Source organism: Phoca vitulina, unplaced genomic scaffold (assembly GCF_004348235.1).
Source record: "Phoca vitulina isolate PV1807 unplaced genomic scaffold, GSC_HSeal_1.0 scaffold5, whole genome shotgun sequence".
NCBI classification, from domain to species: domain Eukaryota; kingdom Metazoa; phylum Chordata; class Mammalia; order Carnivora; family Phocidae; genus Phoca; species Phoca vitulina.
Genome location: NW_022589708.1, coordinates 1,020,222 through 1,042,013, shown reverse-complemented (window position 1 = coordinate 1,042,013; position 21,792 = coordinate 1,020,222). Strand labels below are relative to the sequence as shown.

The 21,792-nt window shown below is 57.1% G+C and overlaps 1 protein-coding gene across 7 annotated transcripts in view; it reads left to right on the top strand.

The window, feature by feature from the left end:
- ATP11A (ATPase phospholipid transporting 11A) overlaps positions 1–19,921 on the top strand; it is a 121,257-nt gene extending 101,336 nt beyond the window's left edge. Inside the window, exons 24-31 of one of the 7 annotated variants that reach the window (XM_032402594.1) lie at positions 750–877; positions 2,451–2,586; positions 3,017–3,040; positions 8,072–8,137; positions 8,782–8,885; positions 10,392–10,557; positions 12,647–12,733; positions 15,850–15,933. In XM_032402594.1, the coding sequence (XP_032258485.1) occupies positions 750–877; positions 2,451–2,586; positions 3,017–3,040; positions 8,072–8,137; positions 8,782–8,885; positions 10,392–10,557; positions 12,647–12,724 (702 nt within the window). In that variant the 3' untranslated portion in view covers positions 12,725–12,733; positions 15,850–15,933. Of the gene's footprint in view, positions 1–749; positions 878–2,450; positions 2,587–3,016; positions 3,041–8,071; positions 8,138–8,781; positions 8,886–10,391; positions 10,558–12,646; positions 12,734–14,782 lie in introns of all 7 variants that reach the window. The other 6 variants (XM_032402596.1, XM_032402589.1, XM_032402593.1 and 3 more) reach the window with 6 other exon arrangements.
- Positions 19,922–21,792: the final 1,871 nt, after the last annotated feature.

The window sequence follows — 21,792 nt, the reverse complement described above, 5'->3', positions numbered from 1 at the left end:
CAGGCTGCAGGGGCGAGGAGGCTGTAAGGGGGAGCAGGCTGCAGGGGTGAGTAAGCTGTAAGGGGGAGCAGGCTGCAGGGGGCAGCAGGTCAGGGGTGCAGTGCTCTCCACCTGGTACCCCTGTGCAGCCTGGTCCACAGGCAGGTTCAGGAGCAGACGTGGAGTGGCCACTGTGGCCGATGCCCAGTGGCTACCGTGGGCTTGCTCACATGGCCCACCAGCGAGGTGCCCAGCTCACCTGCCCCCGAAGGCTGTGGCGGCTTTCTGCCCCTAATGGAGAGGATTGAGTGGGCATCTGAGGCCCTCTGCCGGGTGCCTGACCGTCAGCATCTGGCACACTTGGGTGCCGAGCTGCCCAGGAGAACAGCGGCCCCTCGGGGCATCCCCTTCCCGTCACGTCCCTGGTTCTGCCCGAGGGGCCGGGACTGGAGAATATTGAAGTTGAAGGTGGCCATCAAGATTGCAGACTTCTCAGCAACTGTTCTTGTTGCAAGTCTGCAGCGGCCAAATGGGGTGGGTCCCAGTGGCGCCTGTGTCGGCCACAGCTTCCACCTGGCAGTTGACGCCAGGAAGGACTGAAAAATGTCCCACTGTCTGTAGCTGCAGAAAGTGGACTCTGCCGTTAAAAGGCTCGTGGGTCTGGGTCTTTGCAAATTAAGAAATACGTGTACATTTCAAGCAAGCATCAGAGCGGTTTGTGGAGATCACGGCGGAGTGCGGTTTTCAGGTTGATTTTGTGCCCCCCGCAGACTTTGTACGACACCGCCTACCTGACTCTGTACAACATCAGCTTCACCTCCCTCCCGATCCTTTTGTACAGCCTGATGGAACAGCACGTCAGCATCGACACGCTGCGGAGAGACCCCTCCCTCTACAGGTACCGCCCGCGACGGGAGCCCAGGTGCACTAGGTGCCCCCACCCTGCAGCCCGCTCCCCGGCGGAAAAGCCCGAAGCGCTCAGCGCTGGTGCACTCGCTGCCCCCAGAGGGGCTTTCACGGGGAGACAACGTAACTGAAGCGAACATACTTCAGATTGAGGGAGAGGATTGGTGCTGCATCTGAGCGTGCCTGTTAAGTGGTTATGAGAGGACCCGGGATACGCGGTTCTGCCCGCTGGTGACCCCAGTGGATCTAGAGCCTAAATTATCCTTTAAAAACCAAGTACGTCCCATTCAGTGAGATAAAGAGAAAAGTTAACAGATCTGACCTCAGAGTGCCTTTTTTTGCTAAAAAGTACTTTTTAATAATCAGGAAAAGGCGTTTTCTGCCAATTTGGAATCGTACTCCAAGATGGCTGGCAGATTCAGTATTACTTTTTTGTGGTTTTTCTTAAATTTAACTTCTTAGATCAAGTAATTTTAGATTCATGTATAGTTTTAAGGGTACGCAGGTTCTGAGCGTTTCTCCAGTGACCCTGGTGGTTAATGCCGAACAGAACGTCACACGGGGGTTGAACGGCATCCCTCCGGGCGCCCAGGTTTACTGGTGTCCATCTGTGTGCGTGGGCGTCCCGTGGCCACACGGTACAGAGCACCTGCCAGCGTCACGGCGCCATCAGAGTGTCCGCTGTGATGTGGGATCTGAAGCCCCAGAGCCCCAGTGATCCCTGTGGGCGACAAGCAGGCAAGCGTGGAGCTCGCTGTCTGTGCCTTCAGTGGGGGGGGAATGCGTCTGAGGAGACGGGAGACGCCGAGGTAGGCCTGCGTCCGGAGGGACCCCTGCAGCTGGCCTCCCGTGGACTGACCGGTGTAAGAGTTGCACCAGGAGATGCGCCACGAGCCTGAGGCCCACAGCCCGTGTCACGCGGGACGGGTGTGGGCCTCATGTCCGGGGTCCGTTCACAAGCAGAGATGTGAGCCTGCCCTCGGACACATCAGTGTCCACCTGGAAGGAGAGAACCGAATGTCGTTTGCATTTGATCCCACAGGGACATTGTCCGGGGGTCCCGTGCCACCACCGCGCGTGTGCTCGGTTCACTGTGCTCTGATTCTGCTTCTGGTACAGCAGTCTGGTGCTCTGGCTGCCCCAAGGGCTTTATGGGGCCAGGTGTGGTGCTGGGTGAGGGGCAGGGGTGTTTGGCAGGCGGCCAGGGGGCAGGCGGAGTATGGCGCGGGGACACGGTCGGTGCTAGAGGCTATCAGGAGGAGCCCACCGGGATCCACCCGGAAGGCTCTGTGAGATCAGAGCATGTATCCAGCCCCAGGGCAGGTGTGGAGGTTCAGGCAGACACGGGAATAGACCTGCCGGGCAGGGTGACCCTGTGTACTGGGCCTGTTTCTCCATGACCCACTTTCATCGCGTGGTGGAGCCAGCTGGCTCTGCAGCCTGGGACGGTGCCGTGACTGAGGGGGCCTTCCTGGCCAGATGGTCACAACAGAGCATGGGGGTGGCCTGGCCACTGTGAGAGTCTGGTGTCCCTGATGTGTGATCTCACCTGTCCCCTTCCACAGAGATATCGCCAAGAACGCTCTGCTCCGTTGGCGCGTGTTCATCTATTGGACATTCTTAGGAGTATTTGATGCTCTGGTATTTTTCTTTGGTGCTTACTTCATGTTTGAAAACACAACAGTGACCAGCAATGGACAGGTTAGTACGGAACCGCGTCGTGTGGGCTGGGCCGCTTGGGAGTCCCATACGGGCGCGGGCCGGGGTAGCCTGTGGGGCCTGGTACTGGGGCATCTGTCCACCAAAGCGCCTCGAGGCCGCGGTGCCCCTGCTCCTGCCGGACACACCCTTCCCGGGAGTCCCAGGCTCATGGCACTGCGTCACCGCGAGCCGCTTTGTTCGTTCCCTCGCTCAGGCCTAGTTTAGTTCCTTTGGGAGTTAATTTCGTATTTAACGCATTGTAGCTTTTTTCCACCCATATTTACCTTAAGTATCTGCTACCTTTGCAAAGAGTAGATTGAGAGTTTGCTAGTAACCAGGCAGCTCTCTGCTTGTTTGTATAATCTCTGGGGTTGTTTTATTCGTATCTTGCTTTTGTCTTTTTGCCTCGGGCTTCCCTCCCCACTCTCAGATAATGACCACCAACACACACATGGTAAGAAAACTGTGGGTTTGTCCTTTATGTTTTGGAGTGCCTTAAAAATAAAATATTTCTCGAAATATTTTCACCTGTGACTTCTTCTGTGTGCTTTGTCGGTAGAAAGCTGCTAGCTGCCACCAGCCCCCACGTGGGGCCAGCTCTGCGTTAGGCGAGTGTGTGTGCATTTGGTCGTGCGTACTTGGTGTTTCTTCTCTGGAGTTCTGTGTCAGGCTCGCCAGCCCAGGCGGTGCTGGGTGTGATTGATACGTTTGCAGTTCCACGCACGGTGCCGTCCCATGCACGGGAGGCCCGGTGGGGATGCTGCGCTTTGTGTGGCAGACCCGGGCCTCGGGGACACGCGGGGGACACACGGGCGCACTTCAGGGCCGTCCCCTCCGGAGTGCTGCCCGGGCTTGGCGGCTGCACCGACGTGACCCCCTGCCCACCAGGCAGCCCGCTGTTCGCTGGTACGGGGCGAACTTTTTTTTCTCCTCGTTACTAAGGTGCTGCTCTCTTTCATTGTAGCTTAAGTCAACTTTTACTAAATTGATCTTGAAAATGTTTTAAATATCTCATTTTGCTTTTTGAAAGCTTGACGTTTCTCTAGAATGTACTCCTTTGTCTTCATTTGCTTGGATAATTCCCGGATGCCAGCCGGCCCCAGGCCCGTCCTCCTGCGGGGTCCCCACAGGACTTCCTGCAGCGAGGCCCTGAGGGAGGGTCTTGCATGTGTCTTAGGAAGGACTAAGATTTCGGGTCCCCGGAGCTGGGACGTCAGGACCGAGTTAGCCTGTCACCACCGCGAGAAGCCTCCTCACACGGTGCTGCTCATTCCTGGCCTTAACGTCAAAGCACCGAGTTCAGACAGATGAAGTAGCGTACACGCACGGGCGCTCAAACTGGGGTTTTCGTGCAATGCCGATGGTGTCATTTTATTCTGTGCTGTTCCTTCGTTGCCCCGGTCTCGAGAGTACCTAGTGAGAGGACCGGTCCTGCCCGGTTTCAGTGGGGAACGGACGCGCACGACGACGTGGGTGGCCCGTGCACCCTGGACGTGGTCGTGCCGGCTGGCAGGTGTGGTGCGGTCCCTCGTGAGGCCCAGGCGTGTCTCCAACTTGTGCTCAAATCCCCGGAGCCCTGATGTGCCTCGAGCTGCTCCTCAGGGTGCCGTGGTGCTCTGGACGCCTCCAGCGGATGGAGGAACTTCTGCCAGGTCCCTGCTGCTCTCTCCGACTGGCCTGTTTCCTTGGGGTGCCTTGAGCTTCCACGGGGCCTGAGTCCTGACTTCTAGGCCGGGGCTTTTCCGCAACACTGATAACCCCACGCACACACGCACGCCTTTGCGGGGCTGTTAGCGTGCGGGGCTGTTGTTAGAATTTGAAGCAAGGACAGAGAGAGACCAAGACGGAGAAAGCAGAGTCGGCCCACGCCACTGCATCGAAGATCAGCCCGGCAGGTGCCCTGTTGCCCGCTGGCTGAGAGCTTCCCGGGCCTGCCCTCGGCCCTACTTGCTGGCCTGTCCACACAGGAAGCTGCTCAGAAGCCTGGTGATACTGTGAACCAGGCACGGGGCGCGTGGTGCCAAGCAGGGTCTGTGAGGTGAGGTGCTTGTCCACAGTGACGCTCTGAGAGGTGAAGTCTCCTGCAAGTCAGTGCTCCATAGATGGTGGGGAGCCCCAAGACTGGGCTCGTCAGAGCAAGATGAATAGTAACCACAGCATCCCCGAGTCAGGGGTGGCGCTCATCTCCATCCCGCATCCCTGGGAGGACAGGAGCCCCAGGAGGATGGGGTGGCCCAAGGCCACTGCACACAGGGCAAGGCCAGGGTTAAACATCTGGTGTTCAAACTCTAGCCCACCCCCGCTTGCCCCCACCCCAGTGCGTCCACATCTCCAGATAGAGCCTTTCTTGTTCGCTTTGTGGGTAAGAGGGTTCGATCGCCCACAAAACTAAAATAGCATTGTAGCCTGGTTCTCTAGTAATTCAGATAAAGCCCAGAACCCAAGTGCATCGAGGGCCAGTCTCCGGTGACTGATGAAGCTCTTGGTTCGTGGGCAGCAGGAGTTTGCTGATTGTAATGTCCATCCCTCCCTGGACACCCACCCTTCCTGCTCAGGGTGCATCTGTGGGGTTCAGAAGCCCCATCCCACTCGTGGTCAGCAGGTGAGGACCCGTTTTCTTAAGAGCTACATCGTTCTGTAGGAATGTGCATAGATCCCGTGTGGTGTTGAGGCAATGCTCATCGTAACTTCTTTTTTTTTTTTTTTTTTTTTTTTTTTAAAGATTTTTTATTTATTTATTTGAGAGAGAGCATGAGAGGGAGGAGGGTCAGAGGGAGAAGCAGACTCCCCACTGAGCAGGGAGCCCGATGCGGGACTCGATCCCAGGACTCCAGGATCATGACCTGAGCCGAAGGCAGTTGCTTAACCAACTGAACCACCCAGGCGCCCCCTCATCGTAACTTCTTGAAAAGAAATTCACTTAGGGAGCATTTTCTGCACACACGCCAAAGCTGTTTCTCCCTGTGATGCACAAACGAGCTCACAGAGGCAGTAATGGACGTACTTGTGTGGAGCAGTAGGTTCCTTCCAGAGGTGGTAACGGGGGTCAGCAAACAGCGAGAACAGACGGTGGAGTCCGCGTGCAGGGAGCGTGGACCGTGTGTGTTGTTTGTTGTGGAATATTTTTACACATGACAGTGAAGGTGGTCTGGGTTTGAGGGCCTTTAGGAGCAGAACGCTTTCCTACAGGATGCTCCTGGGCGGGCAGAGGGGGGACCGAGGGCGAGTGAGGTGGAGCTGGAGGCTCGCAGGCTCCCCAGGTGTTCGCTGTCCCCACACGGGGCTGGGAGTCCCTGGGAGTCTGCGCCGAGGGGAGTGCTCTGTTAGGAAATCAGGTGCAGCGCACCTGGGACCGATGCCATTCAGAAAGCCAACCCTCTGGACACCCTTTCGCCTCCCACCCCCAAAATCCATAGAAATAGTGGCAAGCAACTTCAGTGACAAAAGCCTGAGGGCTCCCCGCTGCGAGGACAGATGAGGACTTTCGAGGGTGCTCCCAGAGCCGTCCCCCGACTCGCTGTCCCGGTGACTCAGGACTGCCGGCCGAGGGTATAGGTGAAGGAGCAGACGTGTCTTCATTGCCGGGGCTCGGAACCAAAATTCCCAGTTCTGGAGCCAAGTTAGTTGAGTGTTGTTGGTCTGTGCCCGTAGAAATTACAGCTGAGGCCCACGCGTTACTGCGCGAGGCATCGGGAGCCCTACTTGGTACGGAATCTCAGGCCGGCCGTAATTTCCAGCTCCACAAATTACCAGCTGGCAATGCGCTGGGTGGGACCCCGCGCGTCTGCTGTGCCCCTTGCTGTTACCCGGCCCTTAAAAAAGATTTCCGTGTCCCCTGCCAAGCAGGGGTGTGACCACAGGCCCTGGGTGTCAGGAAGCGGAGGGGCAGGCCTTCCTGCCAGGTCCCGCTGACGGGCCCACGCGGGATTCAAGCCTGCTCACCATGTCCTTTTGTCTGCAAGCATCAGCTTCCAGTGAAAACAAACCGCAGCGTGGTTTCCAACACCCTGCTGGCCCAGCATTTCTGTAGCCTGCCACCAAGCTGCTCCTGGTCTCAGAGCTTAAAAAACTTTTCCTGCCCCCAAAGTGAAGCAAGACTGCACTTTTTGGTCAGAGTTTCTTTCCTGGGCGCTGTGGCCTCTGGGGGCTGGGAAGTTCTGGTCCCTGGTCGTGGGGCCGCCCTGTGCAGGCAGCAGACCCCAGCCCTTCCCGCGAGGTGCCGGTAGCAGCCCCCTCCCCAGCGTGGCAGCCAGAACCGTCCTGGGACTTTGCAGGGGTCCCCTGGGGGCAGAGTCGCCTCCAGGCACCAGCCCTCATGCGTGGGTCCGAGGGATGGAAGCCCCGTTTTGATCCCAGTGATGGACTGGGGAATGAGGTCCGGATGTTGGTGGGGGTCTGTGGGGCTCTGTGTCCTCACACGAGCTCTAGAACCCTACCTCGCCGAACGTATGCAAAGACGTAGTCTCCGTGTTTGCCGGCGTTTTCTCTGTTGAAAACTAACCGTACAGAAAGCTCCTTGTATTCCAACCTCTTAATTCTTAATGAAATAGAGCTGTTTGCTTTTAAAGAAGTACTAGGAACGTTTTCTGAGAGGCACGGTTCACAGAAACCAGACGGGGGTCCGTGCTTAGGGGATTCTGGAGAAATCTTGAAGAGAATAAAATCTCCAGCGGACTGATTTTCCCCTAAGAGAAAGTCGGTATTTCGTTTTCTGTGTCTTTGTCTGTAGTTGAGAAATGTCTTGTTTTCGTGATTTGACCCTATGTTTCCACCACGTGTGGCTTCGTGGCGCCGTGCCGGGGGCGGGGGGCACCTTCCTCGGCGCTGTTGGCGCGTCTGTGGTTCTGGCCGTCAGAAGGGCTGCCAGGGCCTCTGTGCAGCTGTCTCGTCCGCCTCCATTTCCCCCTCCCCGTGACCGCCCAGGGGAACGCCCCACCCTCACAGGGTCGCCCGTGTAGGACACGGTTGTCCTCTCGGGCGGCTCGGTCCTGTCCTTGGTTTTGTTCCAGGGCGGGCAGGCGTCTGAGTTGAGTTCAGAGGAGGTAGCCAGTGCTCCTGAGTCTGTTCTGAGCGTGCAGACCGGGGAGCTGGGCCGCGTCTCTTCCGCAGGGAACACGACGCGGAAGAGCCACGGCCAGCTCCCTGCACACGAGCGTTCCCGCTCCCGGGGATTTTCGCCTCTCCGTCTGCCGCGTCAGGACTGATGTTTGTGGAGGGTCGAGGGGGCCGACGTGGAGGGGCCAGTGCAGGAAGGGCTCTGAACCCATCCCCCAACCGCTGGCCTGGCCCCTAGGGGGTGGCGCAGGGACCCCGGAGGTCGGGGGGCCCGGGGTGTCGACGGCCAGCTTCTTGCCATCCCTATATCTTTGGGGTCTGGAGCGCTGGTCCGAGACAGCACTGAGGTGTGTTCTCTGACAGTCTTGTCTTGAGCGTGGAGGGGAACGATGTGTATTAACTGGAGACTCTGGATGATTTCCCCCCACAGATCTTTGGAAACTGGACCTTTGGGACGCTGGTGTTCACTGTGATGGTATTTACGGTCACACTAAAGGTAAGCGCATGCCGTTGATGTTCCTTCTTCAGCCGCCCCGTCTGTTGTAACCGTGCCCGGGCTGGAGCACCCGTGCCCCGGGCCGCCCTCCAGGGTCATGTTCAGTCATTTAAGAAGTCAAGTGGGGACGCAGTGCACTGGGTGCCGGGCGGCCAATACGTGAACTTCTGGAATTACACAGAAGGTGAATGAGGGAATGAGCCTTTTCTTTATAAAAGGAGTCGGGTTAGAATTCCTTTAAACAACAAGCCCCAATACAGTCAAAAGCTACTTTAAAACAAATGAATGTATTATGGGAAATTCAGCTCTTTTGAAAGTCAAGCCGGATTCTGTATTTCTCAGACTGTCGCCCCGAGTCTCCGCGGTGGGAACACAGCCGACAGGGTAGCTGGGCTGGGGGGTCCTCGCCAAGCGGGAGACACTCCGGGGCGTATCCCCCGGGATGCGGGGACATTGCCTTCTCTCTCTCCTCTGGGAGCTCTGATTGTGCTTCCTCAGCAGGTTTATGTGGGCGTTTTGGCTGCTGTGGAGGCGGGGTGGTCTGTGTTCCCCATTCTCTCCCACTGCCGGTCCGCGATGCTGTGGCCGAGGCCCCGACGAGGTCCCGACGAGGCCCTGACCCGCGGCCTGTGTCTGTCTTTCAGTTGGCGCTCGATACGCACTACTGGACTTGGATAAACCACTTTGTCATCTGGGGGTCCCTGCTGTTCTACGTCGTCTTCTCCCTCCTCTGGGGAGGGATTGTCTGGTACGTGGGGGCGCGAGGCCGAGGGGTCCCCACTCCCTGGACCCACGTTCTCCGTGGGGGAGCCACGCTGTGTGGCAGGTGACTAGCTGAGACCAGGGAGGCCAGGCGCTGCTGCAAGGGACCTGCGTCAGATCGCAGGTCAGACGAGTCTTCTCGAGAGAAGTCATTTACGCTGTGGCCCGGGCGGGCATCACCCTCGTCGTGGTGGGCTGGGCGTCCTAAATGTGTCCCGGGATGGGGCCCGGGCTAAGTGCTTGTGGGCGTGGCACGGCCAGCCTTCCATGCTGCAGCGGTGATGAGCGGGCCTAGCGGGCATAGCAGGTGGGGCTGGCCTGGGGCCCCCCCGCCGCTGCCGGCGGACAGAGCCCTGCTCCTGGGAGGTCACCCAGGACGCTCCGCGGAGAAATGGCAGGGTCCCAGTGCTCTGTGGCCTCCGGCAAGGGCGAGACATGGTTGTGTGTGTGGTACCTACTCGGGTGCTTTCCCTGGCACACCGTGGCTCATGCTGTTCCTTCTGCCCGGCTGTCCTTTTCCGCCAGCCTGCCCCGTGAGCTCTTACATGTCCTTCAGGACCCCTGCTGCGTCGCCCTTCGCACAGGCAGGCTGGTCCCACCTCGTCCCGCCCCCGTCTCGGCACACACGGTGCCCACACCTCTGCGTGAGACGGAGCATTTCCTGAGCGCGGCTGGGACAAGGGGGTCCTGGGCGTGCCTTCCCCGGGCGTGCTGGCCGGACGCGGCATCCCCTCCACGGTGCCCGTGCTGGGCAGCTTGGAGCGTGGTCGCTCTGCCCTCGGCGCCATGCCCGCCCTGCCTCTCGGAGCGTCGCTGACCTCTAGTGGCCAGAGCCCTGTGCTGCGTGTTCTTGGGGACCTGCGGGTGCTGAGCTGGATGGGCTTGTGGTGGCCTCCGGCCTGTGACGTCCACGTTCCATCCGGAACACCCGTCCGCCCCGCTCTCCGCCTTGGGCGTACGGATGGCGGAACTAACCCAGGTTCACTGCTGGTCCCTTCCAACTTCTGTCTTGGAGCCCAGTGTGGATGTTTTCTTGAATTACAGATTTGCCTGGAAGGGAAGCCCTTCGTGCTCTCTATTTTCATAGGAAAAAATGTCATTTTTTCACCGTATAAGCCCGGGGTGGTTAACTAGCGCTGCTGATCAGAACGCGTGTGTGTCTTGTGCATGTTAACAGCCATCGCTCAGATTGTGGTTCCAAGATACCAAAAAAAAAAAAAAATCACCTATTTTAATCTTTTAAAATCATTTTTCGCTGTCCAGAAACAGCTCCAGGGACATCCCGTCTCTTTGGGATGACTTGTAGAACTCCTCCCTGCCCGGCCTGACGGGGAAATCCTGTGGCCCGTTGCTCATGAGTAGGCGGGTGCACACATACCCAGGAGGGTCAGTGACAAAAGTAAAACCTCGGGGAACGGGCGGGCTTTTCCTGAGAGCAGAGAGCGCGGTGTTCTCCGGATGACCTCCGACCTGCCCATCTGTTGTTTTCCAGGCCGTTCCTGAATTACCAGAGGATGTACTATGTGTTCATCCAGATGTTGTCCAGCGGCCCTGCCTGGCTGCTCATCATCCTGCTCATCACTGTCAGCCTCCTTCCTGACGTTCTCAAGAAAGTCCTGTGCAGGCAGCTGTGGCCCAGTGCCACAGAGAGAGTCCAGGTAGGGGCGGGGCGGGGCTGGGGGTGCTGCAGGGGGGCGGGGGCGCGGGGGCCCAGCCGGAACAGGCGCTGTGATGCTGTAAGGAAAGCAGGGGAGGCTTGCGTTGGGAGATGCGCTCAGTCCGGGTGTTACTAACGAGCGTTAGGCAACGTGGGGGAGACGCGGGATGACCGTGTTCGGGCCCGAGACGCTAGTCCGCTGAAGTCAGAGAAGGATCGAGGGGGACGGACTGAGCCGATACAGAAGGAAGATTATTTTGTGTAAATCCAAAAAAGTTTTCAGAATTAATTGTTACTTCGAAGGTAAAGTTGCATTAGTTTTAGGGATGGTGAATGTGACCCCAAACGCTAGCATTCATACTGGGCAATTCTGGTGAGTACTGGGGTCCCTTGGTTTCCACAATCCCAGATGGAGGCCAGCAGGTGAATTCTGGATTCAGGAGAGAAGTGACATGTGCAGAACGCCCAGCCCAGTGTAACCGTAGCAGCAGGGGCCAAAGCTGCCCAGAGTTCTCAGCGAGGGCTCGTCCCCCTTCATCCCCTCGCCCCTGCGATCTCCGGGAGAGCACATCCCCCATCCCTTCACCCCTGCAATCTCAGGGAGCACTCCTTCCCCTTCATTCCTTCACCCCTGCAATCTCAGGGAGGGTACATTCCCCATCCCTCACCCCTGCGATCTCAAGGAGGGCACATCCCCCATCCCTCACCCCTGCAATCTCAGGAAAGACACCCCCCTCACCTCTGAGATCTCAGGGAGAACATGCCCACCATCCCCTCACCCCTGCGATCTCAGGGAGGGCACGTCCCCTGTCCCCTCACCCCTGCGATCTCAGGGAGGGCACACCCCCCATCCCCTCACCCCTGCAATCTCAGGGAAGACACCCCTCTCACCTCTGAGATCTCAGGGAGAACATGCCCACCATCCCCTCACCCCTGCTATCTCAGGGAGAGCACATCTCCCATCCCTTCACATCTGCAATCTCAGGGAGGGCACGTCCCCCATCCCCTCACCCCTATGATCTCAGGGAGGGCACGTCCCCTGTCCCCTCACCCCTGCGATCTCCCCCTGTCCCCTCACCTCTGCGATCTCAGGGAGGGCACATCCCCCATCCCCTGAGGCCCTGCAATCTCAGGGAAGACACTCCTCTCACTTCTGAGATCTCAGGGAGAACATGCCCACCATCCCCCCACCCCTGCAATCTCAGGGAGGGCATGTCCCCCATCCCTTCGCGTCTGCAATCTCAGGGAGGGCACGTCCCCCATCCCCTCACCCCTATGATCTCAGAGGGCATGCCCCCCTCCATCCCCTCACCCCTGCGATCTCAGGGAGGGCACGTCCCCCGTCCCCTCACGTCTGCGATCTCAGGGAGGGCACGTCCCCCGTCCCCTCACCCTGTGTCCTGCCCGTGGAGGTGCAGAGCCTCTGTAAGGAGAAGGGAGGATCCTGCCAAGTGTGCAGAAGCCAGCACAGGTGGGCCTGCAGGTGGGAGGACTGTCCGTGCGCGTGAGGACCCCACGGAAGGCCTTCTGGAAAGCTCAAATGGCCCCGCTGCTCCTCCGCCCCCCGGGTGCCGTTGGCCGGCCTCCGGGGTGGGAAACGGCCAGGCCGCTGCTGGGTTTGCAGGGAGCGAGGTCTGGGCGCCGCTGTGCCCCCCTCCACCCATCCCCGTGGTTGGATGGGACCCCCGGTGGGTGGGCCCTCTCCGAAGTCTGCGCTGCTTTAGCATGCTGGCCCCGGCACCCCTGGTTGCTAGCGTTCCCCTCCTTGGTGCCTGTGTGTGTGGTCAGCACCGACAGCGCGGAGCTCTTTAACAAGCAAGCGTGACGGGAGCTGTCGGGGCGGAGGAGACAGACAGAGGGGACGAGAGGCCCGTGCGGCCCCCAGGAGGGGAGCGTCCAGGGAGGACACGGTTTGCTTAGCGCGATGGCGGGGATGCGCGAGGGAGGTTCCTGCGATTAACCGGGCCCAACCGCTTTAACTTGTTTCTCTTTTCCCTTCCTCCTTCCCTTTGTCTCCAACCTCTTTGCCTAAATAACCGCTCCCACCTGTCTCGCGATGTGCGTGGCCTCTCGACCCCTCTGGACTGCAGACTAAGAACCAGTGCTTTTCTGTCGAGCAGTCCACCATCTTTATGCTCTCTCAGACCTCCAGCAGTCTGAGTTTCTAACGGAACAAGGTGATGCTTTTCTGTCGTTTGGCATGGTGGGGTTACGGTCGCAGGGAGCAGAGGGCTGACCCCTCACTGAGCCGTCCGGCACCTGTCCCGGGCTCTTGTCTGCTCAGGATGAGCGCATCAGGAGCTACCGGGGTGACCTGTATCTGAGACGCAGGAAGTGCGCGTGGCCCGTGCTTCTCTCTGTGTCCGTGGGAGGTCGCGGGTCCCACCTGCCCGGGTGCAGGGCTGCGCTGCATCGCACTGGCTGGCGGGTGCCCGTGGCCCCTGCACACAGGTGTGGGTGTGGCAGCTCCTACGTCGCTCGAGCCCACATGGGCAGAGTCCACGCAGCACCAGCCCTCTCTCCGCAGCCAATGGCGGATGGACGGCAAGACCTCCTCACTCACGCAGCTCTGCAGACCCATTGCACAGACAGGGAAACTGAGGCCCCCATGACAGAGTGTTGTGCAGGCCCCGCAAGGCGCTGCGGAAAAGACAAGGCTCAGGCGGAGCCACCCAGGCGGTGGAGAAAGCCAGGAGAGATGTGTTTGGGTCAAGTGTTTCTCCAAATTCCCTTTTCACTTTGAAAAAGAATCTGATTGTTTTTAGAGAAAGCCTTAACGTTGCTGTGAGCGGCTGTGCTGGGTTATTTCTCAGCAGCATTGAGCCACGCACAGGGTAGCTGCCCGGGGCCACAGCCTGCTCGTGAAGAGCCACGATCTCAGGGGCACAGTTGTCCAGGGATGGCTCCTGTCCGTGCGTCTAAAGGACACACTTACAGAGGCCTCAACGTCAGTGATGCTTGGAAACTGTTCCTAGTGCAGCTGAGTTCATAGGAAAATACCTAAGCAAGAAAAGGCTGTGTTTTCTTTTAATGACCGTTCATCCTCTATACATTTTAAACGCTGTTTTTTAACTAACAGGATGGTTCATTTTTTAACTTCTGGAATTATCAGCAGTCAAAATTTTTCTACTTTGGTGCCATCAGAATTTGTTAGAATAAATGACTTATGTCTCACTGGGTACATACTTGAGAACATTTAGGATGAAACTGTTAGGAACATTTAAGTCACAGGCTGTGCTTATGAAATTGGTTAAATCTTGCCAACTTTGGGATAAAAATACATACTTTCACTCTTGACGCGTGAGGTGTGCTAAGACTCTGTCTCAGAAGCCCACGTCTGGCTGCTCGGGGACGGTCGGCGCCGGGCGCCCTGCGGGGTCCACGGCCACACGAGGCGGCCCACGGGTGTCCCCACACCTGCACCTTCCAGAGCCCCTGGCACGCACACAGGTGTGCGTGTGCTTCTGGGGACCCCCCTGGACACCCGCCAAACTTTGGAGGAACAGACCCTGGACCAGTCCTCATGTCAGATGGGCCGTTGTTTCCTTCCATCTGTTCTGTTAAAAAGAAACACATCACAGGCACCCGGTCTCACGTGTATACATGTGTGACCCGTGTATACATATTTGTACACGTGTTTCGCTGCGTTACCGGATACAGTTCCATCCCTACAAAGGGCCGCACCCCCTTCCCCTGATCAGTTCATCCTTCTCCTCACCAGAAGACATTCTGCATCTCACACCTTGTATTCCTCCACCTCTTAAAATTCCCTTCTTGCTGGTTCCTGAGGCGCTGATACGGTCTGACGAGAAAGCCGGCGTTGACTTGCGGCACTGTGGCCCCTGGGCCCTGCAGGAGTCTAGCCCTGGGGTCGGGGCGAAGGACAGGGTCAGAGGGACAGGCAGGTGCAGCGCCTCCTGTTTGGGGTGAGCACCGAGGCGGCCGCCGGGCGGGAGCGGCCGGTCCGGTCCTTCCAGCGGAGGCTCCTCCGTGGGCCCCCGGCCTGCTGCCCCAGCCTGCCCTCCTCTCTGCGCCCTGCCCCGTCCCTTGGTCTCTGTCAGGTGAAGCGCTGTTAGGAAGACCCGCTCCTTCTCTGGCGGCGCCCTCCCGCTGCCCGCAGCTCGCACAGGCCCCAGGTCCGGCTGCGAGGCTGGGTCGTGCTCACGGACGGGAGGCGCTTCTGGAACCAGGCGCAGCCCCTCTCAGTATTTCTCCTCGCCTTGCAGCAGAGCACGAAACTCAAAGCATCGGTCGCCGCTGCGCCGGGCACGGACGGGCCACTTCTGAAGGACCTCTTGCCACGGCCGAGGCGCCATTAGCCAAGGATAGGTAACCGTGTCTGCCACGCCGCCTGGCAGGCCTCCCGGGTGTGCTGTGATCCTTCCAAACTGTCCGCTTTTCCTCCAAAGTTTTGCTGTGCCATTTTGATAACAAAGGTTCATGATGAAAAAAAACAAAACAAAAACACTTTTTACACACACGTGTTTCTGTCCCAGGTAAGTGACCTGCCTGAGCGTGTCTGGGCCGCACATGGCCGTGCACTGCTCGCGTGCGCACGCACACGTGTGCCGTGGCCTTCCACGCGCGTTTACGGGATCCGCTCACCCAGCGTGTTCAGTGCTTAGTTTGCCAGAACGAAGCTCATTCCTCGGCCTTGGTTGTGGAACGAGCTTCACCCAGAAGGTCTCTCAGGAAAGACCGTATTTTGACAAGACAGTGGAAGATTGCATGGTTTGCGTGGGACGTTGGCCCAGGCAGACGTCCGACACAGGTGTCCCGTTGTCCGTCAGCCGCCCCGGGGGGCCGTGTCTGCCCCAGAGAGGCCCGGAAATGCAGCCGCGCTCACGACGCGCCCTGAGCCGGGTGTCCCGGGTGTGACAGGCACACGCCTTCTCTGCCCGGGGACGGTTATTCCCGTAAGACCGATTTCTCCCGGACTGCTTCCCCCAGGCCCTGCTGCCCGGTAAATTTAACAACGGCTGGGTGAGGTTGCCGGCCTCCTTGGGCCGTAAGAACCTGCACACACTGAGGTTGCCCGCATGCGTGGAGGGGACCGTGGACCCCAGCCCCGGTGTCCGGGGCCTCTGGCAGAGGCTTCGCACATGACGGAGCCAAGCAAGGCAGCCGCTGGTGGCCAGAATGCGGTCACCACGCTGGCTCTGTGTCCTCGGTCACATGGGACACGCACCGACCGGGTCTGGAACAGGAGGCCCGCGGGCAGCGTCAAAGCAGGCTGGGCAGGGTCCTTGTGGAGGGTCCCGGGACTGACGCTGTCCTCTGTGTTCTCCAACAGAGCACATGCGTGCGCGGCCGGGACTACCTCCCCGAACTCACCCTCCTGGCCTACCCGCAGAGCCCCAGCCCCTGGGCCGTGTGGCCGGGCCCGCACACAAAGCAGGGGACGCTGACGTGGCCTCCCCTCGCCGGTCTCCTGCACAACCACCACCGTCCCGGCCCCGCGCCCCATGGGGGGACCGCTGGCGGAACCAGGACAAGCCTTTGAGAGCCGCACGTGTGTGCTTCTCCCCGCCCCCGAAGGAGGGATGAGAACCACGGGACGTGTCTGGAACGCGTGGCTGGCAGTCGTCACCTCTTGTGGGGCTGGTGGCCCCCACAGCCTCCCTTGGGCATTTGGTTGGGCGCACACGGCCCACTGCATCCCGGGCCAGGGCCTCCAGCCCCAGACGCCGCCGGAGGAGGGCGCCTGCGTGGAGGTGGGCCGTCGGCTTGAGCGGGGGTGGCCACACCGCCGACTGTCCGAGCACAGGGGCCTTGTCCTCACCGTGGGACGGGCCGGCCTTGCCTCCGTGCCTCCTTGTCCAGAGCGCTCCGGTCCTCGTGCTTCTGGAACTGGCCGGACCAGACCCTGGCGTCACCGTGCTCCTACAGCCTGTCGGAGTCCTGGACTGTGTCCTGCTTCTGTCCGAACCTGCTACCTAGCGAAGCTGCTTTCAGGGTCATGTCCGACGCGGGGCTCGTCCCTCTGAGGGAGGACTAGCATCCCCCGTGTGAATCTGAGTGTTTCCCATCCCCAGCTGCCCCTGTGGAGAAAAAGTATCGTGTGTGACGAATAGAGAACACTGTCCACTCCAGCCTTCCCAATACGAGATAGGAGCTAGTGTTCCTCACACCTCCACAGATAGAGCCTCCCCGCGTTCTCTTGTCCAGAGAGCTTTCCGCAGTTGCAGGGGAAGGCTGGTGGTCGGGGGCCGGGGGCCGACCCATCGATGTCCTCATGGAGAGGTGGCCTCCAGGGGCTGCGTCCATCTTCCAAAATCTATTTCAGGCCCACACAGGTCTGACGGTGAGGCGGTATCTGAATCCTGAGAAGCAGGATTGCCGCCCTGGCCCGCTGCCCATGGCCGAGACCCGGACCAAGCCCTGCGTGTTCTGTTGGATGAGCGCTGTGTTGTGATCCGCTGTCCAGGGCGTCGTTTGGGGTGGGCAGACCTTGAGGCTGTTGCGTTGACAGTCCCAGTCCCTTCTCTGTACTGCTGTTTGTTTCTAGAAATAACCTCCTTGACGTAGCCTTAATGGTCCGCAAAGAAGACATTTCAGTCTGAGATTCAAAGTGTGGATGTGGAAACGGATGCCTTTGGAGAAAAGCATCGCCCGAAGCTAAACAACAAGCCAGCCCCTTGCCCGCTGCCGGGTTCCAGGCTGTGGCCCCGGTGACGCTGGTGAGTGAACACGGAGTCTGCTTCAGAGACGCTCCATGCCAGGCATTTTGGGAAGCCCAGATTTCACAATTTGTATAATGTTTCGCCTATAAGATATTTATTTGAACTAGGGGATGAATTGACTGCGTACACAGAGTAGTTGGAGTAAGTCCAGGTGAAGTAGCAACAGCAAACCAAAGACCCGGAGAAAGGACGGGGAGTGCACCGGGGTCTCCGCCCTCCGTCCCGTGCACTCCGCCCCCCGTGTGTGGTGGCGCCCCGGCCCTCCCGTCCGCGCTAGGCCCTGCAGCAGTGGTGTGTGCATTTTTACAGCCGTTTTTAAGAACCTAATATGGGTATAAATGTAATACCTGTAGGGAGACAGATTCTCTGTATGTTTAGTTAACAAATTCTTTGTAATGTATTTTTTTAGAAATCTTAAAATTGCCTTTGCGCTGAAATATTTTCATAGCTGTTTCTATCCCTTTATTCATTTATTTGTTAATATACCACATCTAATTTTTAAAGTACGTTTTTAAAGCTTTTATTTTTTAAGTTGATGAACTTTTGGCCACTTTGCATTTAAATTCTGGTGGGCGTTTTGGCCGAATATCTCCATATCTGATGAATGTGAAGATTCAGGTTTGATTTTATTCTCTACACCTGTCTGTGTCCCCGGCGGCAGTGATTAGTTGAAAGCATATTTAGAGCACAATATTTCACTTGCTGATTCTTCACAGTTGATTGCGATTATCATCTGCTTTTTGATTTGTTTTTCATTTCCATCCTTCGGCCTTAAAATAGAAGCTTCTCGAGGGATGGTTTGGTACCCTCTTTCCACCTGTACCGAGACCTCTGATAACGCACGTCTCGTTGGGAAAGTCACTAACCCCTTACATGCTCCCAGTGTCTCTTACAAGGTTGTTAGGGAATCCTCCGTGAGTGCGCCTGATCGGTGACGCGGGCCCGGGGCGGGAGGTAGAGCGGCAGAGCCCTCCGGGATGAGTATGCGCGTGGGACCCAGTGCGATCTCTCACCTACACAAGTTCCTGTTTACTTGCCTTAAACTGACCTGAAAGCAAGTCCTGTCAACTTTGAGTGTTTGTTTTGGAAACCTCGTTCAGGACTGCACACGTTAATGAATTACCAACCCGTGATCTCCCACACGGGTCCCAGCATCTGGTTCCCAAGCCGCGCGCCATCCCCTTCAGAGCACGTCACACTAACGCACAGGTGGTCCCCACCACGTCCCCGCCTCCTGTTTTCAGCTCCGTGTCCACTCAGGGCCACACAGTACGCACACATACAGGCTCCCTGGGCCCTGGCCATCCTGCCCGCTTCCTGAGGGGACCCTGCCGGGAGCTCTGGGAACACAAGGCTTGAGCCTCGTGCCCTGGCAGGACGCCGGAGGCGGGCACGGCAGCCCTGGGGGTGAGATGGGGCTGTGGATGGACATGCTGCAGCGCCTCCTCCTTGGGAAGACCCCCCGGCTGACCCGCCCCACGGCTCTGCCCTCGGGACGGGGCAGAGAGCAGTGTCCGGACCCTCCGAGCCACGGGGCCTCTACGAGGCTCCGGGAGCACCGGCCGGCCCTCTGCCGCGGGCAGCGGGCAGAAAAGGCATCCTCCCCTTGGCAACTCCGGTTCGAACCCAGCTTGGCTATTCCTGTGCATTTGACTCCATAGGGTGAACGCCAACCAGATGAGCCCCTCGTGGTGGCCGGGCCTGCACTTGGGAAGGAGACCCAGGTGCCCAGCTTCTGCAGTGACGGGTTCTAGAATTGTAGTTTGGCCTGGTGAGATTTTGCAGCTTTAAGTACAAAAACGTCTCCTACATGCTGTTCTAATTAGTCTCAAATTGTTGCATATCAACCAAATGCCCAGTGCGGCCTAAAGGGAGTTTCCTGGCCTTTTTCTTTAAAACCACTAAGCTCGCCGGTGTTGCACTGACCGGAGTAACCCAGTGCAATTCCTCCTCCTTTCCTCGGAAAGCCGTTATTTATTTAACAGCTCCGCGTCACATTTCCGTGTGCAGTTTCTTGCCTTCTACGTTTCTTTTGGAAGCTTCCCATTTAAAAACAGGAAAAATGTCAGTCGGCAAATACATTTTTTTGAGTTAGAGGGTAGGTGAATGAGAATGAGAATCATTCTGATGTTGTCTATAAACAAAGCTTTAATGAAGATGCGTCGGAAGTATTACTAAAGTGTGATTCTACTTTTGCAGAAAATAAAGATCAGTTTATATAGCTTTATTTTTTACCTTATCAACATATACAGAATTTTAATATGCATATATTGTCTCTGACTTAAAACTATGATGTGTGTCTGCATTGCCATTTAAAATGTCTATTCATTATGTAATGTGATAAAAGAGAATCTTCAAAATGTATTTAACATGAATGGTATCTGTAGTTGTCATCATCATAAATACTGGAATTTATTTTTAAATTATTGAACATAGTAGGTGCGGTTAAGGTAATAAATCAGCCTCCAGGTAGTCAGGTTTAATTGATAATGATTCATTAACCCACTTTGAAAAATTAAATTGTGATTAAACCAAATCTTACACTTCTGTAAAGTTTATTTTGTATGCTACTGTTTTTAACTTTTATTTCTGTAGATAAAATATGACTTAATTATATCAGACTTTTCTGCAGATTATTTAAGCAGGAGACGAATCTGCTTGCAATAGAGAAGAAAAAAATGTCTGGTTTGGTTTCTTTATAAATAAATCAGCAGTTGGGCTTAAATCTCTGGGGACAGAAGCTGCAGGGTGAAACCTCTCAGCCTGAGTGTTTGGGCTGAAGGTGGGTGGGCGTCCCCTGGGTGACCGGGTGGGACCTGCACTCACTGAGGCCGCAGTGCGGCCCAGGCGCTCAGGGCGGGAGAACGGCGGCATGGATTCCTCGCTGAGCGGCCCCGTCACCACCCGCAGCTCTTCTGACCGTCCTGCCTCGGCCCCGCACCCCGGGTGTAAGCTTCCGCTTGCCCCGGCCTCCTTCCCCCTTCCTCTGGCCCCTCTCATTCCCGCCTCCCATCCAGACTCCGGGCCTGCGCCCTGCACGGGTCCCCTGTGCCCGCTGGTCGCACCAGCTCCACGACGCCTGTGGACAGCGGGCTGGTTCGTGTGTCCCCTCCCCGCCCAGTCAGATCCCCACGCTGCCCCCTCCCCCTCGGCTGGTCATTCACCTCCCGCCCACCGGCCACTGCGGTCCCTTCAGCTCCTTGTCTGAGGACCAACCTCAAGCCCACCACACCTGACACCAGGCCCTGAGATTCGGAGCCGATTAGGGGACGAGGGTGGAGCCCGGTCAGGGATGCTCAGTTCTGGGGTGCCACCCCACAGGCCTCCCCAAACCTCTGGGAGGGACCTGGGCTCCACCACGTGCGGGCTTGTCCCTGGCCCTCGCGCCCCGTGACACAAGCATGCATCCGGTGCTGAGTAACGTGGGCTGAATGGGTGGCCGTCACCGTCCCTAGCCAGCCGCCGGCGGCCAGCACGAGACTATGGAATATGCAACAGGAAGTAAAAGCCTCTGGCACCTGTCGTGGGTCTAACCTGCCTCGGTGACCCGGGCGGCTGGGAGGACAGTGCCTTGTCCTGCTGGTACGTGGCTCACAGGTGTAAAACCAGCACCACTCACCTGTGTTCCCGTGAACACACAACCACTCGGTCATATCCTAACAACACCCACACGCTAGGGAGCTCCCTCTTGCACAGAGAAGTCTCGGGAACACGTCATTTCTCAATTTCTTTCCTGCGTTGAGGGGATACCACTAAATTTCCCGAGGGAAAATGTTCACCTTTGTACATTTTTAGGATTCAGGCACGCATTGGAATAATGCAGGAATGATGAATGAAATAACAAATGTCTAACTCATCACTGAGCTGCACTCACTTGTTCTCACTGAGCCTGATGGAGGCTCAACAGAAACCCGAGAGCCCATCAACTATGAATTAGACGAAGAATTTCGTATACACTGAAGACACCAACCCCACAATCAGTGGACAGGTGTCATGACTAATGGCAGCCAATCTTGGGAAAATAGAAATGGACACTTCACGCGTACAGCACGTTACTGGAGGTGACCTATCGCTTGCCTTCCATCGTTTTGTTTGCTCTGTTGACCCATCAGCAAGACACTGGGGGTCACAGCTCCTGGGAGCCAGACACCTTAGGGGCCACGGACAGGTGCCATCCTAATTTCGTCATTAAAACTTTCAGAATACTTGATGTATTGCTTGTGAAGAATATGTATTAGCCTTTAAAACTAGCCACACAAAATCACAATTTGAAAAAAGTCACGTCAATGCTCTTATTCACTTGGTTTTTACAAGATTCAAAGAGAGGGAAAGGGTTTTAAGATAATTAAGAACAAACACGTCCTCTTGAGAACCTCAGTTATAATATCTTCAGAATTTTTAAAGACCTACTACAAATAGATGCAAAATATGAGATAAATATCAAAATAAATGTTTTAATTAGCTTAGACTTAGTGAATGATTACAGTTCCTCGATCTTTATAAATAGTGGAGCAGAAAGTATCTTATGTCCCGGGAGGGCAAACGCAGGCTGA